Raw genomic sequence first — 20,286 nt, 5'->3', positions numbered from 1 at the left:
ATCAGTATTATATTTTCATTTTCAAAATTTAAATTTTGACACAGTGGCTGCTGTGGTGGACACAAGAAATTAAAGAGGTGGTAAAGGAAAAGAAGAAAGCATATCAAACGTTTGGCAAATAAGTCAGCTTGTGCTCTTAGAGAATACAGAGATAAATGTAAGAAAGCTAAACAATGTGTAAAACAAGCTAAACAAAAGCAATGGGAAGACTTTGGCAAAAACATAGAAAATAAATATCAGGAAGGTGGCAAAATATTCTGGAGGCTGTTTTGAAAAAGCTCAGAAATGGTGCTGTAAAAGGAATTACAGATGATAAAGGCAACATGAAAACTAGAGAAAAAGATATCCCTTCAAAAAATTGCAAAATGAAACAAGCAGTGACATAACAGTGGTAAAAAACACTCAACAGAAATGCAATCAGGAATATATATCCATACTTGAAGTAGAAACAGAAATCGAAAGCCTGAAATATGGAAAGGCAATAGAAGTTGATATTCGACCAGAAATGCTCAAGTGTGGATGTATAAAGTCTTGCAGTGGCTGCACAGCATCATTCAGAAGGCCTGGAGAGATGGACGAATTCCAGATGACTGGAGTAGAGCTCTCATAGTACCCATATACAAAAAGGGAAATAAAACTGAATGTGAGAATTACAGAGGTATTTCCCTATTGAGTTTCCTGGTAAGATTTACGCAAGTATACTTGAGAAACGATTGAGAAGGATTGTGGAAGGGGAAGCTTGGTGAAGAACAAGCTCGATTCAGGAAAAGATGTTAGGATCAGATTTTCACTTTACAACAAATCATGAGAATATAACAAAGATCTGTATTTAAGTTTTGTAGAGCTGCAAAAGGCACATGATAAGTGCCAAGAGGAAAGCTATTCGATACGCTGCAGTTATATGGTGTCAATGAGCCATTATATCAAGCAATACTTAGTCTTTATTTGAGTTGTAAGTCAGCAATTAGAATTGAAGGAAGTGCAGGAAGATGGTTTGATATCAAATCTAGCGTCAGACAATGATGTACATTATCCCCTCTGTTATTCATTATCTATATGGATCACATTATGAAGGAAAGCGGTATTAACATGTTCGCTGCCACGCTCCTCGGGCATAGTTTGTTACTGCACGGCAAGCACTTCAATATACTCAATATATCGATATACTCGTATGTCGGTAATCGACATACGAGTATATCGATAGTTGGCTTGTGAGGCTCATATACCAACTACGAGTATACTTGTAGCTGGCAACTAACGTGTTAAACCTGATATCAAAATTGGAGATGTTAATCTCAGATCTTTACTTTATGCAGATGATGTTATACTTTTAAATAAATCCAGTACAAGTCTGCAAGATTCCCTGACTAAATTGAATAACTGTTGTGATAAATGTGGTATGAAAATCAGCAATAATTTGTCAAAGACAATGAAAATATCAACTGCATCATGAATGGAGAACCTATAGAACAAATAAAACATTTCAGGTACTTAGGCAGAATTTTTAGTGAAGACGGTAAAATAAATATGGAAATAGACAACAGAATCAACAAAGCCAGTATGATAGGAAGTCAACTGAATAAATTTATATGGAATAAGAGAGAAATTAGACAAAACACTGAAGTATCCGTATACAAGCTAGTGTTCAAAAAAAATTTAACTTACAGATCTGAGAGCTGGGTAAGAAATAAAACACTTGACTAAAAACTAGCGACCACAGATATGAAAGATTAGGGGTTTGAATAGATGGCATCAATGGCAATATCATATTAAAAACAAGGAAATTAGGAAAGAACTTAACATTATTAGCATCCAGGAATGTGTTAGCAGAGCTAATCTCAGGTGGTATGGTCACTTAAACAAAATGGGAGAGGAAAGATTAGCAAAACAAGTGTTCACTGCCAGTTGGCAAGAAAAGGACCCAGAGGAAGACCAAGATATAGGTGGATTGATACAGTAAAAAGTGCCTTGGAAGACAGAAATATAAGATCTGATAATGTTGGAGTCTTGACAGCTAACAGATTGATTTGGAGGAAAATTGTTGAGAGGAAGTTAGTAATGAAATAAGTACTTCATGTACTACTATCATAATATCATGTACACCCTTTGAGAGTACATATCAGGAATTCGATGATGATGATAATGATGATAAAAAGAGTAATGAGGAAACAGGGTTTTTAATAAGTAGAAATAGAAATTTGAAATAGAAATGAGGATGCTTCAATGGTTGTGTGGAATAACAAGGAAAGATCAGATGAGGAATGAACACAGGAGGTACTGTAAAAGGGATTGCAATTACAAAAAAAAATGCAAGGTCAATTAAGATGGTATGGACATGTTAATGAGGCAAAATGAAAAATATGATGGATGAAGTATCATGATGATGGAAATACAAGGAGGAAAAAGATGATGTAGAAGGAAACAAAAAGAAAGCCATGATGAAGTGAAATAAATGAATACAAAAATGAGAGACAATGGTAAAATAGGTCCAGCAGAGGTGAATAAGCATTAAGGAAGATGAATGGAAAATCCCTTGGGACAGATGATTTGCATATGACTGGTCAGAACCTCTGGCAGTTTAGGACTGAAATGTCAATGTGATGTCTTTAGACTACTCTGCAAAATGGAGGTTATTCCTGATGAATAAACCAAAGAGAGGGGATTAGTATTCCAATATATAAAGATGCTCAAGGAGGGAGTGAAATAATTAACAGAATTATAATATTGTGTAGAAAATTGCTCACTTTTTCATTTTCCATTACATTCAGATACGTCACATACAAACTTTCCTTACACTTGGGTATAGGATTAAAACAAGAATATAAATTCTTGGCAAGTATAATTTGCTTTGTAACCAAGTGAAAAAACATTTGACAACTATCTCTGATAGTTAACAAGATGCCCGTTTTACTTGTATATGATTTCTACATTAATTCAACCTTGGTACATTCATGGGTCTGCCTCCCACTGATGAGACTGCAATAAAGGATGAAACAGGTGTGGGTAGTGACCCCACCCTTAATGCATGCCCAAAACGAACAGTGCCTCGCATTATGGAATACTAAGGCAAATGATGAGAAGTCATCAATCTCTATATACATGCATCCCAGTCATGAAGATACTTGACATGCAAACTTTATTTGCTTACACTTGAGTATAGGCTTAAACAAGAACATAATTTCTTGGCATGTCTAATTTACTTATAATGCTCTCTATACACAAAGGATAATGGCAAAAAGAATAACAAATAAAACAGAGTAAGATCTGGAAAAGGGGATCCTGGTTGTCTTGCACTACTTTGGCCTTGCTTCGGCAAGACAGTCTTGGATGGACTAGCCAGGATCAATTAGTTAGTAGGCATGCATACAGGAGTCAAAGGTATTGCAGTAAGAATCCTACCCCATGGTCCAGGAACAGGGCCTAAGGCTTGCTGTGGTGCTAGCAAGAATGCCAGGGCCAGGTTAGCCCTGGCATTCCACCTCCAAGTGAAGTTGCTGCTTGCTAGAAAGCAGATATCTGTGTGTGGCTCCATGGTGGGTGTGAAGCACTGGTGATGAACAAAAAATCCCTTGAGCATGAATTCTTCATCCTCAAATTTTTCAGGGAGCCTCACAATGTCCAAACCAAGTACTGATACCATAGATATCATTTGATAATAGAAGTAAGAAACAAAAGGCATGTGACATCAGTGTAAATGTACCAGTGTTTCATATCATCAATGTAACAGATGAAAAGCCAATAGAGAAAATGCCACACTTCACTACTCAGAGCAACATCGATGGGTAGAAGACTAATTACGTAACACTGCAAAACGTTAAACTCTTCTAGAGGAGTAATATCAGAAATGGTATCTCCTTATATGGAACATCAAGGAGGTATGTTCAGAGCTTAAAGATCAGGAAGTGACAGGTATGAGGTGCATCCTAATATGTAGGGATGATCATCTGGTTCCAAAAAAGAAATATCATCCAACATTTGTAAAAGCAGGATATCTCAAATGTCCTGTTAGGGTGTACATCTTCAATCTGCTGAGATGCTCTAAATATCAGAAATAAGTGCATGCCCAAACAACCTATCATGGCTCAATCACATGTGGCCAATATGGTTAGTCAAGAGAATAATAAATCTTGCACTGTAAAGAAAGCTAAATGTGTCAAATGTGAGGGAGGAGACCATCTAGCCTACTTCCATGCATGTCAGAGGTGAAAGAATGAAAAAGACAGAAAAGATAAAAACAGAAGAAACTTTATCATATCAGGATGCAAAGCTAGTCACCACTGCAACACCTGTCTTGAAATATCAGCAGCAACTCAAACTCCTATGCCTATTCCACCATACCTGAACTTTATGATCATGAGTGCTTCTCTGTGGAATGAATCAATTGCACTACCTAGTCTCACATCTGGAACATCTCCAAAAATGATCCCATTCAATGAGAATCAGCTTATCAAGAAAATTATGGCAAGGATATAAACCTAAATATTAACTACTAGACAACTCTATAAAAAATGGATACTTCTGTATTCACAAACAGTAAACTAAACTCACCAAATGATCCTGACATACAGTGGCGCACCCAGAGGGGGGGGGGGGCCAAGGGGCCCGGGCACCCCCCAAAGAAAAGGAAAAAACACTAGAAAAATTTCCAAAAATCTTTTCTTAATTAAAATTCATTTTTTTTTATTTATGTTGTGTGCTACTTATGAATTAGCGATCACTGCAGATGCTCAGTTATAGGTCGTATGCGATGTGTAGTGTGTATTCGCAAAACGTCTACTCAACTCAGCTCCCCCCCTCCCCCCAAAGGTTAAATCCTGAGCGCTCGGCCCCCTCCAAGATTAAATCCTGAGTGCGCCACTGCTGACATATCAGATGATGTATTAAAATTTTTTCAGAAGAGATGGACATTGGCCATCTATTCTTTTCTAAATCAATAGATAAATATAAAATGACAAAGTCAAGTCCACAACATCTCAGAAAATAGACAAGTCTACAAAGTCAGAACAATAAGAAAATTTTTATAGTGGAACTGTCATGGGTTTGCCAAAATACTGATGATATCAAGGTTCTGCTGCAGAAACACATACCTTTCTGTTTGTCTGCGAGAAACATATTTAAAACCCGGTGAGGAGTCTGCCTTAAGGTATTTCACTGTTATTGGAAAGGAGAGAACTGGAGTAGTATCCTAGCAGGCAACCATACTCCTTTCCAACAATTCCAGCTTAATACTGCTCTGGAACCAGCAGTTATTCACATATATGTGAGATTTCTTGTTATATTTACCACCAGGTTGCGAGTTAAATATGACTGAACTTGATAATCTCATATTCCAACTGCTTCAGCCCATACTTCTTATGGATGACTTTAATGAAGACAATCTTGCCCTTTTCCTTCTTAATAATTGTCAGTACCTTCTTCCATATGCCTACCCACTCGTATTCTGCAATATATCTTACAATATGCTCCCCTGCCATTTTTTCACAGCTTCTGTGGGATTTTGAAAAGAACATCTGTGGAGATGATCATTTTTCTGTTATTTGCACTGTCTTCACACAAACAACTGTGTTCTCCTACATGGATGCCCACGTGGAAGATGTACCAGACTGACAGGAGTATTTTTTCCCATCTTGCAAAATTTAATTCTAAAGAAGTCATTCAAACATTGTGAATAAAGCAGTGAAGTATGTAACAGATTTTCACTCTATCCAAAGCCTTGGCAGAACCCAGAGTGCCAGCAGTCAAAATTATCAAGACAAAGCTTGGAGTATATTTTGTAGATAACCCATCACATCAAACTTAATAGCTTTTAAACGTGCTCATGCCAAAACATGTTATGGGAGATGTCAGGGTCAAAAACAATCCTGGATCCAATTTATATAACTGATTAATCCAACAACCAGTGCAAAAATTGTGTAGGATAAAATCCAGAAAATTAAAGGTAGATACAGAGCACACACCGTTTGTCTACATTGGAACATAATATGTTGTTGCTGATATTCCAAAGCTATTGAAGATACTTTAGGATAAAACTTTAATAGAATCTCAGAAACAGTCTCATAGCCTAAGATAGTTAATGGCTGAACTTTTCTACCAATGAACTAGAGCCATGCGATCAGTCACTGTAGTTTGACAGAACTACAGATTGGAGTGAGAGCATGGTTTTAATTCAGAAAAAAATACAAGTCAATTACTGAAATTTTTAAGTTTCACTACATTTACTTCTGAAGAATAGTAAAAACTTCAAATACTTGGGATGTGTACTTTCCAGTAAGGAGTGCTTCACTAGGCCCAACATTATTTTTTTAACCATGTAAGTCATCTACTCGGAGACAACGAGATCCCACTGAAGTGTAAGCTTTTGATTAAAAATATTGCATTTTTGCCAATTGCCTTATACAGCAGAGACATGGAGATTAAGAAAAAAAAGAAAAGTATAATACAAGTAATGAAATAAAAGTCTTTGAGGATAATGTTAGCAAACACAAGGAAAGACAGAATAAAAAAATATGAACATTAAGAATGTTTTGGGGTTAAACATTGAAATACTGCAAATTCCTGCTTGAAGTGGTTTAGTTATATTATGCAACACTCCCAAAGGCTTGCACAGCATTAGAGTACAACACATTCTACACCACTTAATCCTCCATCTACACAATTTCCAACTATCAATCGTCTGAGAATGAATATAAAAAGAATACTGAAAAGAAAGTATGGAATGAAAACTGAAAAGAAATGGCCAAGAGAAAAACCACAGAAAAGCTGGAGAGACCAGATAACAGATTTCAAAAAAAATTTGAGCCAGAACAGCGTTCATGAATTAAAAAATTAGAGGATAAAAAGAAATGGAAGCTTGATCAGCCTGATCTGACAGGTTCTGCTAGAGTGGTTGCTGATAAATATTAAAACTGTTTATAAATTCTTGAAAATCAAAACAGTGCATAAGAGAACATATTTATGATAATACAAATGAAATATTGCCTTCCTTCTTAAGCACAATAAAGTTTTAAAAAAACACCTAGGAACACTATTTCAACCATGAAGCCTACATTATGGGAAATATTACATTGCAAAAACTCTTTGCATAAAAATAGAATGGCAAGTAAACAAAAAAATATATGAATTTCAGCTCTTTTTCATTGGTATGAAAATATTTGACCTCAATCAATAAGTAAAGAGTGAACTGAGTAAATCTTATGAAAGTTACTGTTGCCAAGCCAGAAACAGAAATCTGCACACTTCCAAAAATATTTGTAGCTTGATTAACACAAATTCATATCAGTAATTATTTCATTTAACTTGCCATTTTCGCGTTTTCTATTGCAAGCCATGCTCTTTTGCATACTATCTGAATTTTCAAAATTTCTGTAATCTTTCCTTTCTTTTAGGCTTGCACGGTGATCCGAATGCATTTTTGGAAATTATGGAGACAACTACCGTGTTTGAATAAAAACTTTAGTTTACTATTACTAAAATTTTACAATTCGACGTTTCGACCTTTATGTCAAGGTCATCTTCTGGAGCGTACAAATATACACAGGAAACAAGCTATACTACAATCATACTGGTTCGTTAAAGACACTGACTAACCGCTACCACAATTGTTGGCCTGACCTCTGGTGAAAAAAAAAAAAAAAAAATTATACATCAACGCTAAAGTCCTATTATTTGTGTTGTCTACTATATACATATATTAACATCATTCCAGCCAGTTGGAGTGGAATGGTTTCTAATAATAGCATATTGGCTAGAGTCCTGACTTATGTTGAATCTTTCAAATTAGTTGAATCTTTCAAATCCTGATAAACCACCCAAATATCAACAATAAAGATGGTATGAAAATTCCAAGGATCTGGATGGCACACATTCAGCCAACCTAATTTGAAAGATTCAACATAAGTCAAGACTCTAGCCAATATGCTATTATTAGAAACCATTCCACTCCAACTGGCTGGAATGATGTTAATATATGTATATAGTAGACAACACAAATAATAGGACTTTAGCGTTGATGTATAATTTTTTTTTTTTTTTTTTTTTTTCCACCAGAGGTCAGGCCAACAATTGTGGTAGCGGTTAGTCAGTGTCTTTAACGAACCAGTATGATTGTAGTATAGCTTGTTTCCTGTGTATATTTGTACGCTCCAGAAGATGACCTTGACATAAAGGTCGAAACGTCGAATTATAAAATTTTAGTAATAGTAAACTAAAGTTTTTATTCAAACACGGTAGTTGTCTCCATAATTTCCAAAAATGCATTCTGTAATCTTTATTTTTTATGTTCATTAGGTATGGGATCATTGTACCATTTATCAATGACCCTAACAGATCCCAAATGTATTTGTAGCTTCCACACCCACTTGTTCAAATGACTACCTATAGTGTGATTCCATACCATGCTCTGGTACTCACCAAAGTAGTGACCACTAAGAAAATTAAGCATTCCTTGTTGCTCTGCAGTTCAATATTTTGAAAAAAACTTCTTTTATAGTACTTAAGTAGAGAAGGTAGTCTTGTTTCTGCCCATGAAATATTTTCTTTTAATCAAAAAGGCACAATCGGTTTTTTTTGCATAACGACATATTCATAATCATGTTCTCCCCTCTCTCCCCGTTTGAGTTATTTCTGAATTCTCCACAGAACATTACCTATGAAAAGTAAAATAAAGAAGTGATTATAGGCTAAAAGATAGTATAACAATATACACTTAAAGTAGCTTTATGCTAATTAGTAGTTTCATATCTAAGTTTCAAAGACTTGTAATTTGAGAACTTGGAATAAAAGTGGGTATTAAATGTCTCCTTGTGAAGAATTTCAAAAGTGCTAAATTTTATTTATATAACTTAGATATGAAATGAAACTAATTAGATATGAAACTACTAATTAGCATAAAGCTATGTTAAGTGTATATTATTATTATTACATGACACCTCCAAGGACTCATCAAGGGAATCACACACTCTGTCACTTAAACCCTTTCTACACAACAGCACTACCTACCAATAGTATTTTTTGTAAAGTCAACACGTTCTCTGGTTGATCTTGTTGTATGCAGGATGTAAAATGTTGCTGCCTCTGTATCAGTCAGCTAACTTATCTACCATCTTTAATTGAAAAGATTAAACAAAAAATTTCTTCTGTCAAGACAAGAACTGAATCCAGGTCTCAGGTTTTTTCCAATCACAGGCTATGACCCATTGTTCTTCCAAATGCACTATACATAGGTGCCCCCAATACAACAAGCAAGACCATATATCATTTAATCTTGCTTGTTTTTTTATTCATTTTTTCCATCTCAAAAGTTGTAACCCTTACTACATTAGCATTAGTACTAGAAGTATGTTGGGAGGTTATTAGGAAACCCTGCTCCACAGACCAAACATGGAAAGTTTTTAAGCTGCTTCAGGCTTTCAAGAAAGCAGGGTGGCATTCTCACAGTGGCAATGAAATTTTCATCTACCACCTAAATCGTCAGTCTTCAACCTACAGTTACTACAGTGATACCATTAGCACATTCACTGAATACCACATCACTCCAGCAACCCACAGACGAGGATGTTATTGCTGTCTTCAAGGTATATTATTTAAGAAATGTGTTTTCTTAGGCTACTGAGGGTGAGAAAACTTTCAGATTTTTGGAAGAAATATCTTTAAGATGCAGCATAGAGCAAGGTGACAGCAGAGTGTATGAATGCTATTTGGAAGAAGCTGCAGAAAACACATTTACACATTCATATAATTTAACAAAGACAAAGCCTTAAAAGAGAGTGGTGATAAAATAGTGCTGCTAGCTAAAGAACTGGAGTTAGAGGTTGCTAATGAAGATATGGAGCATTTGTTAGAGGTTGTGAAAGAAGAGCTATTCAAATAAAAACTTCTTAGAGCTAGAAATACAGAAACTTGTAGAAGAAAAGAGAAGAGAAAAAAAAATAACAAGATAAGGAAGCAGTTGCGAAAAAAAAAAAAAAATCTCAACAAAAATTCCAAATATAACTCAGAGGATAATTGTATTGTTGAAACGAAATTGACATATAAGGATATGGAAGTCATTTTCCTTCTACAAGGCCTTAATATACAACCACATCTGGACTGCTTTGTGCAGATTTGGTCTCCTGGGTTCCAAAGGGATAAAGAAGCAGTGGAAAGGCAGTACCCAAGAGTTAAATATAATATCAAGATTATAGAATATAGATAATGAGGGCAGACAGAGTATATGAACTAAAAACACCAGTAGACAGAAGAAAAAGGAGTGTGTGATAAAAGGTCTATAAACTTTTCAGAAGGTGTTAAAAGATATCAGTTGATAAAATTTTTCATTATAACGAAGGTGGAGAAAGGACAAGAGGGCATCTGGAGGTTAAGTTTGTGTGCAGTTAAGAGCGAGGTAATAGCTAGATTTTTCTGTGAGTGAGTGAGTGGAATAGTTTGCCTGTTGAAGTAGTGAGCACATTTAGTGTGAACAAGTCTTAAAAAAAATGTTAAGACAACTGGAATGAGGATGTATAGCCTCCCTCAATGAGTCCTTGACTATGTGGAGACCTAATAATAATAACCCATAGTTCTAACATAATAGGCTTCAATCTTTCAGAGGTAAATGGTATTTAAATATTATAATAATAAAGTTGGCTTGTACTACTGTTTTCACTTCATAATGAGTGATTAAACTCAGAATTAGGCAAAAATATATCCTAATTTTAGGTACCCAAGAGATATTTTCTATTAATTAGATGGAAATATCCACTATGCATAAAAAAAAAATTACATTAAAAAATAACAGCAAATAACAGATTATCAAAGATACATCCACTTCTTTCTGATTACTACTGCTAACTTCAGCTTCTTCATCATCAAATTCCTGCCATGTACCCTAAAGGAGGTGTACAGAATATGATAGTACTACATGAAAAAAATTACATCATTACTAACTTCCTATCTCAATTTTCCTCCAAATTAGTCTGTTACTTGTCAAGACTCCAACAATATCAGATCTTATATTTCTATCATCTAAGGCACTTTGTACCATATCAATCCACCTATATCTTGGTCTTCTTCTGGGTCGTTTTGCTGCCAACCTGGCAGAGAACACTTGTTTTGCTAATCTTTCTTTCTTAAAAAAATTCTGTTTAAGTGACCATACCACCTGAGATTAGCTCTGTTAATGCATTCCTGGATGTTGACAATGTCAAGTTCTTTCCTAACATCCTCGTTTTTAATATGATATTGCCATTGATGCCATGTGTTCATGCTATAATCTTTCTCAGGACTCTCATATCTGTGGTTTCTAGTCTTTTCAAGTATTTTACTCCTGACCCAGCTCTCAGATCCATAAGTTAAAACTGGTTTGAACACTGTCATGTATACAGCTAATTTAGTGTTCTGACTAATTTCTCTCTTATTCCATAAGAATTTATTCAATTGACTTCCCACCATACCAGCTTTGCTGATTCTGTTGTCTATTACTATATTTAATTTACCATCTTCAGTAAAAATTATGCCTACGTAGCTGAAATGTTTTACTTGTTCCACAGGTTCTCAATTCACAACACAGTCGACATTTTCAATGATTCTGCCTATTTTCATTGTCTTTGTCTTTTTATTGCTGACCTCCACACCATATCTATTACAACAGTTATTCAATTTAGTTAGAGAATCTTCCAGACTTGTAGTAGATTTATTTAGAAGTATAACATCATCCGCATAAAGCAAAGAGCTAACATTAACATTCCAATTTTGATATCATGTTTAATACCACTTTCCTTCATAATGTGATCCATATAGATGAATAACAGAGGTGATAATATACATCCTTGTCTCACACCAGATTTAACATTAAACCATCTTCCTGTACTTCCTTCAATTCTAACTGCTGACTTACAACTCAAATAAAGACTAAGTATTGCTTGATATAATGCCCCATTGACACCATATAACTGTAGAGTATTGAATAGCTTCTCTCTTGGCACCTTGTCATATGACTTTTCCAAATCGACAAAAATTAAATATAGATCTCTGTTATATTCCCTGCTTTCTCAACTATTTGTCGCAAAGTGAAGATCTGATCCTGACAGCCTCTATTTGGCTTGAATCCAGCTTGTTCTTCACTAAGCTTTCCTTCCACAATTCTTCTCAATCGTTTCTCAAGTATACTTGCATAGATCTTGCCAGGAACACTTAGTAGGGAAATACCTCTGTAATTCTCACATTCAATTTTATTTCCCTTTTTATATATGAGTACTATGAGAGCTGTACTCCAATCATCAGGAATTCGTCCCTCTGTCCAGGCTTTCTGAACTATGCAGTGCAGCCACTGTAAGACTTTTATACCACCATACTTCATCATTTCTGGTCGAATATCATCTACTCCTGCTGCCTTTCCACATTTTAAGCCTTTGATGGCTTTTTCTACTTCAAGTATGGATATGTATTCCTGACTGCATTCCTGGTCAGTGTTTTTTACCAGTTTGCTGTTATCACTGCTTGTTTCATTTAGCAGTTTTTCAAAGTAATTACTCCATACTTCAAGGATATCTTTTTCTCCCATTTTCATGTCACCTTTATCATCTCTAACTCCTTTTACAGCACTCTTTCCTCCATTCCTGAGCTTCTTCAACAACCTCCAGAATATTTTGCCACCTTCTTGATATTTATTTTCTATATTCTTGCCAAAGTCCTCCCATGACTTCTGTTTAGCTACTTTTACACAGTGTTTAGCATTCTTGCATTTGTCTCTGTATTCACTAAGAGCACAAACTGACTTATTTGATAGGAACTTTTGATATGCTTTCTTCTTTTCCTTAACTGCCTCTTTAACTTCCTGTGTCCACCAGGGAATTCTAATTTTTTAATCCTTACAGACAACCTCACCACATGCCTCTCTGGCAGAATCAATCAATGTTTTCTTCAGAGTTTGCCACTGAATCTCCAAGGTTTGATTCCTGTTCTCAAACTCTTTCGTTTTTTCTTCAATAATCTTTGTGTATTTTAGTCTACAGTTCACATCTGAGAGCTGCTCAACTTTATTCACTTTAAAACTTTCTTACATGTTATTCTTTTCAATATGAAATTCAATTTCATCCTGCTCAAGACTAAATAGTGATCACTTCCAATTTCAAATCCTCTGTACACTCTGGTGTCCTGCACCAGGGAGAAAACATCACTATCAACAATAACATAGTCAATGAGACTTTTCTTATTCCTTGCCTCTTCTCTCCATGTGAATTTGTGCACATTTTTATGTTGGAACATGGTGTTAGTAATAACCAGTCCATGTTCTGAGCAGAAATCCAACAGATATTTGCCATTATTATTAGTTTTGCTCTTTTCTTCAAATTTTCCAAAATATTTTTGTATGTCTCACAATCATTTCCTACTCTGCTATTGAGATCCTCAACAAGGACCAACTTTTCCTTTTTCATTGTGTTAGTTGCTTTTTCTAAAGCCTCAAAAAATTCCTCCACTTCTACCTTAGTAGAACCTTCTGTGGGACCATAGGCACAAATATGTCTCATTGTCCAGTTCCCCATTCACATATTTGCCCACATTACTCTACTTGAGACTGCCTGCCATTCAAGAAGATTAGCCTCGTATTTTGTGTTGAATACTATGGCTACTCCTTCTTTTCCTTGATTGTCATTGCCTGATATAACATTTTGTATTTATTGCTCAGAAAGATTTTACCAATTTTTGTCTTTTTTGTTTCAGTCACCCCTATTATGTCGATCTGGTACTTATCTAATTCCTTAGCTAGCTAGCTCCATTTCTTTGCCATTCAGGCTTCTTATGTTGATAGTACCGATCTTTAACTTTGGTGATGTTGAGTTGGGGTTTGTTTTCAGATTTGTTCCAGTAGCTGACTTTTCGCTGTGGGCCCTGGTTCTCTGGCGAAAACAACGGGGGCCTTGTTTAACCGGGCGACGCCCCAGCCGGCATGAAATTTTGTCATGTTGTACCATCATTTCGTGTTTTGGTTTAACCAATAAGAATACAATTTGGTCAGCTAAATCCCAAATTGCCAGCCCATCCTTGTTTGTTCACTATCCAAGTAGATACCCAACAGGGTGCACCACGAGAAGGTGAGGATTGGACATTAGGTCAGAAGGCCTGGTCGGTTCTCCGCATTCCTTTAAAGTCTATGTGGAGGTCTCCTCTCAGTTATACAGCTTTGACCCTTAAGCACCCCTGTACTGAGTCTCAAGAGTATGAATGTTATTTAAAACTATTATGAAGCAAATAAGACTATGAAACCAGCATATTATGCCTGTTAATTGCATATATTCTATCATCCAACTGGTCTATTTTAGGGGATGAAAGCCTTTGTTTCTGGGGAAAAAATCCTGTCACACTGACATTTTGAGACTGGATAACTCACCTTCAAATGAAAAAAAAAAAAAAAAAAACCTTATAAAGACTGTCTGCCTCTCTTTTTCAAAAAATAAATATGCTGGTCTCAGTAGAAATAATGGCTGCTTTCAACACATCATACTAGAGCAGCATGATGCTATAATATGATATGTTAAATAAGATGCAGTCCATACAGTATAATCCTAATGTAGCAATATCTGTGATCCTTGAAAGCTGTATTCAGCTCATAGAGATTTATGGCCTCAACTAGATATAAATTTGATGTTCTGCTACTGGAGGACAGACTTGCACACCCTGAATTAGACAAACATATATCCATTGGCATGGGGTCCTTACTCAAGAATTCCATTATATGTCAAGAACTCTCAACACTTTATAAACAAAATTATCCTCCTCCCAGTTAAAAAAATAATTTGACTAAAAAAAATAAACAAACCAGCACATTAATCTGCATAGAAAATTAAATCAACAAAAACACCAAATGGGCATTCCTGTTTCAAATAATGACAAGAATGGATTTGACTGTCAATAGGGAGTTTTATTTATTTATTTTTTTAATACCACCCTCCATTGAACAAATGCCAATGAAAAGTGAGGAGAAAAAATTCAAGTGGTTGCTGTTTGTACTGCTAAGACATTTCATTCAGGTTTGACATGAAGGCCCATTTAATAAACTTCGATTATGTGTCTTTTGCAAGTGTATAAGCTTTCTGTCTCTCTAGCTGCACACCATGATAGATTTTAATCCTCTGACTCAAAAAATACTGGGATATAGCAAATTCTATTCGTTCATCTATACTTTTCCTTCTGTATACATATATATCTATATATATAGCATAACTATACATATATATATGAATATACATATACATATATATATGAATATACATATATATATATATATGAATATACATATATATATATATATGAATATACATATATATATATATATGAATATACATATATATATATATATATATATATATATATATATATAGACACACTAATGAAGTCAGACGCACGCAGATGCCCAACAATAGAACTTCAACAGAAACTGTAGCTACAGTTCAAAGCTAACTGAATTTTATAATAGTTGTTTTTATAGTGATACAATGTTTCTTATAGTGTTTTTTATTTGCTTTCTATGTTCCCACGCCTAAAGAAGTCGGACAATCCTATGAAACGTGTTGCGTTTTGAATAAATTTAATTGTTTTTTCTAGTTCTCGGATCTAAGTCAGTATATATAAATATGAATATATCCCAATTTCGAGTTAATATTACAGATCGTTATATATATATATATATATATATATATATATATATATATATATATATATATATATATATATATAAAATGCTAAGATACAATACTAAGATACCTGATTTCTTGGTCTATCAACTGGTCTTTTCGTATTTGGTTTTCTAGTTTCTTGCTAGTTTAACTATTCTTTTTGGTTCATTCTATTAATATGTTTCTTACATTATGATATTCTTTCTTTTTTTTTTATTCATTAATTTATGAGTTTTAACTGATATTCTTCATAAATATTTTCATTTTTAGCTATCAATTTTTGTTTTATTAACAATATTCCTTAACATTTTCATTTCGCATCTTGTATTTACTTGTAGTATTTCTGTTGTTTGCATTCTTGTTTCACAGCATAAGTAGTATTGGTCAGACTACAAATTTATATATTCTTGCTTTTGTATCCTTTTGTTAGAGCTTTATTTTTCCATATAGTTGAATTTAGATAAATATATAAAAAAAAATCCTCTAAAGCCTTTTATTCCCCTATAGGGTGTATAAGGGAATAAAAAGCTGCTTTTAGCACTACCTACTTTTTTTGGAGACTCAAGGATGGTTCAATCTCCACTAGTAGCCAATCAGAGATATCTGGCCCAAGATAATCACTAATTATACACAGCATCCCATGATGAGAAGTGGTTGACGTAGTCATTTCGTGGTCCTTAATCCTAACGTTGTATTTACTGTCTAATACAGTATGGATTTTAGGGCCAATTTTCTTGAGTTTATGTTGAAAAACTGAATTTCTGCAAGAAAAAAAACAACTTTCCCATGCCAGACACTGATGGGAACTGTCAAAAAAGGGCTTAGAAAAAATTCTTCTAGTCAATGAATAGGCCATTGTCATAGGTCAGTGAATAGAAATGATAGGTCACCATTCTTTGGGTGGCCTAGTGCTGTGAATGCACATGGCACTTTCACAGGCCCACTGAATTTAGACATCCTGATATTTTATTAACCTTCAGGGATTGTTCTTTTACTTCATTTTGCGCTCCATTTTCAATGTCCATAATAAAATTTCATTTACTTGTTCCAGTATTTTTCCCATTTTTTCTAATTTGCATCTCATTGGCTCTTTTGAAATTAACATTTTTTTCTGTTTATTTTTGATTTTTCTGTTGATATTTCCATGTTAAAACTCATGCAAAAATTAACTTTCACAATATCCATATCTTCAGAAGGACTTCTTTTCTTGGGATAAACCTTCAAAATCTCTTGGAATAAGCATATCACAAGTAGTAATTCAATTAACATGAAAAAAAAAATTTTCTTTATCACTTTACTTTGCCTCTGAATGCCTGGTCTATCAATAAGGAAATAATTAAATATCCAATAATAAGAAAATATTAAAGTATTAAACAGCTGAATATTTTTCATATTTGCACTAGTGTCCCTTTTCAGGGCACTAAACAGAACTCATGATAAATATTCTTTTTTATTCTTGGATCATTTTCTCTCCTGTTTAGGCTGCTGAAAACAATTGCCCTATGTATTTCCTAAAAACAGCAACTGATCTTTCTGATAATTCACAGTATTAGTGCTACAAGGGGAACTTCTATGTGGGTTTATCATAAAAACTCAGGCATCTGCACCCTGATAGTGTTCCAAAAACTGTGCGTGCTTTTGAAACATGCTGTTATAATCACTGCTGTAAGTGGAGCTTGACAGTAAAGGCGAATAGTGTGTTTACTTACACCTGTAAACTAAGGACGCTATAAATTTTCCGAAGCTACACGGTCAAGATAGTGATAACATGCAACAAAACGGTAGTAACCCAGCACCGTTTATCGTCTAGTACAGTGCTTCCCAAACTTATGGATGTAAAGACCCCTTGGAAAAATTAAAATATTCCACGCCCCATTGAAAAAAAAAATCGTAATACAGACATATATTATTATAATATTTATTATATTTATATTCAATACAAAACATACACAACGAATATTGCAAAAATCAAATGCAAATATTACATATTTAGCACCTTACATACATATTTACATGGCACACTTAGTCTTAAAACGTTTTAAATTTGTTTTCATTATTTCATGCCCCCCCCCCCCCCTCAACAAAACTAAAGGCCCCAAAGGGGGTCGCGGCCCACAGTTTGGAAAGCGATGGTCTAGCACATCGATTCCCAACCGGTGGTACGCGTACACCCGGGTGTATGTTGGGCCGTTCAGGGGTACACGAAAAATAATCAGTAATGGAGGAAAAACAAGTAAAGTAAACAAAATGCAAAACGTTAGTTATGGGACAATAAATGTTAAGTTTGAATTACCGCTATTTTAAAAACAAGGGGTGCAATTTATAGAAACGGGTTTAAAAGGGGTACACAAGTGGAAAAAGGTTGGGAACCACTGGTCTAGCATAAAGGAAACAATAACGATACTGACGAGAAGGGGGGGGGGGGGATCTTTAAAATTTCTTTAAAAAAAAAAAAAAAACTGTTAGTAGTGCTCATGTCGGCAATTACCAAGTATTTCTTTAAGGAATTATCTGCAAAATCAAGCAAATGATGACCATACACAAGCGAGTGCGTATGCCGCTATACATCTATTTATAAACTAAGCCAAGAGACAAAATCTTGATTAAAATTATGGATTACGGAATCGTTTGTACTGAAGTGATTTCGTTATGGGTGATAAATTCCTCTAAAGTTAAAGCCTTAAATCTGCTTCCTGAAAAAATAAGGGCTCACATGAAAAAGAAGTCAAGCTTCCATGCGAAGGTCAATTCAAGCTGAATGGATTGACGGCACCGTGTTTAGGCATGTGAAGAAAATCGTAAAAATGATGGGTTTGATATTTTTATAACGTAAATGTGAATCACTGCTTGATAACAAAATTCGTTATACTGACTTATTATTTAGTTCTTTATTATAGAGGTTATATCATTCTCACCACTCCACTAAATAAATTTTATTTCTCAATTTGATTACCTCTTAACCATTCAGCTACATGCTCTGGAGCCCATTCAGCAACATTGACGTACGCCATCTTTTAACTTCCGCTCCTTGTTCCCCTGGAGGCTCAACCGCTAGGGTGCTCTCCTTCCTTCATATTCCTATCGAAAGAGACTTTCGGTGGCAAAGTTGAAAAACGGTTAACCTTAAACTCAGCATTTCACTGAAAATCATATCATTAAAACAGAGAAAAAGAAATAACAAGCACTTATATTCACATTTATATACAGCAAATTATGGAACCGGTAAAGCACTCAGTACATATAAAACTTCATTACTCGCAACAGGTAGCACACTCCCCATCTTCAAATAAATGCTTTTAATTGGATGCGAAACTGGTATTTTGCGATGTGGACGAATATATAGTTGATGCCAGCGCCACTTCTTTCGGCGGCTGTTCTGCTTTATGCAATTCTCTGATCTAAATTAGTGTTTCCAAACAACAAAATTATTGCAGACCTGTAAAATGTCATTTTTCTACTTTGAACCATGACAATTGTATGTGTGTGTGTGTATAATTATATATGTGGAATCATATTTTGTCTATAAAAGAAAACTGAGGCATATTATTTTAAGTAATTTGCATTAGTTAAGTCCAATAATATCCAAATAATAGAGATGAAAGAATGAAGATATATAGAATATAACTTTATTTCAAAATGATATCACATTGCTAATTTTATATCACAAATATTTATTGTCATTATTATTATTATTATTATTATTATTATTATTATTATTATTATTATTATTATTAATACATTATACGGGGGGGAAAAGAAAAGAAAGAAAAAAATCTGTACGAATTTCATTGTTACAACAACAACAAAAAAGGAATTAAACCTGTTGTAAATAGGTAATCTTATGTTGTAAATATGTAATCACAATATTAATCATAATTTTAATAAAAAAAAAGGATTGAATTTTTTTAAAAGAAAAATATGTAATCAAATGCATGTAATGTATGTATCATATGTAAACAAATGTATGTAATGTATGTATCATATGTAAGAAAAAATATATATATTATTTATTCACATAATTGATACACAGTCAAAACAAGATTTAAACAACATTACTAGCCTGGCTGACCGAGTGGTAGAGGATCCGCTCTCCAGCCAAATCGCTGCGCGTTCGAATCCCTCCGTGGACATGGATGTTTGTGAGTCTGTGGAAATGGTGGTGGTCGGCGGTTGATAGCGATGGTGTAGTTGCGGGCGGTCGGTAGATTGAGTGGTGGAGACAGAGGTGTAGTGCAAGCTCCCCCCCCTCGATGAGTCTTTGGACTCCCTGGAGGCGCCAAATAATAATAATAATAATAATAATTATTATTATTATTATTATTATTATTATTATTATTATTTAAACAACAAATTGACTGATGATACAGAACAATTCAGATTCTACCCAAGAATTTAAGAATAGTCTCCCAGGTAGCGTCGTAAAATATGGACTGTTCCAAGTAATGCTGTTTTCTGCTCTAGGTCATTATGGGGTCATTTCGCTGATGTTTAATTGCTGTAAGTAGTGGGGTAGATTCTTTGAATTTGCGCCAAGTGCACAGATAACTGTTGGGATAACTTTAGTGCGTTATAGACACAGACTGCAAACGTCGATTGCCAGATCTATATTTAGTCATTTTTTCCAGTTCTTTGTTGT

At 34.6% G+C, this 20,286-nt stretch overlaps 1 protein-coding gene across 1 annotated transcript in view; it reads right to left on the bottom strand.

Annotated features, from left to right (window-relative positions):
- Nucleotides 1-18,661, bottom strand: part of cnk (connector enhancer of ksr) — a 221,522-nt gene extending 202,861 nt beyond the window's left edge. Inside the window, exon 1 of the mRNA XM_090412454.1 lies at nucleotides 18,604-18,661. Coding sequence (XP_090268580.1) covers nucleotides 18,604-18,661 — 58 coding nt within the window. The remainder of the gene's footprint in view (nucleotides 1-18,603) is intronic.
- Nucleotides 18,662-20,286: the final 1,625 nt, after the last annotated feature.

Source organism: Typopeltis vanoorti, chromosome 22, assembly GCF_054136105.1.
Source record: "Typopeltis vanoorti isolate ZY-2024b chromosome 22, IOZ_Tvanoo_1.0, whole genome shotgun sequence".
Taxonomy (NCBI): Eukaryota; Metazoa; Arthropoda; class Arachnida; order Uropygi; family Thelyphonidae; genus Typopeltis; species Typopeltis vanoorti.
Note: the sequence above shows the minus strand (reverse complement) of the source record. Positions and strands in the feature narration are given on the sequence as shown.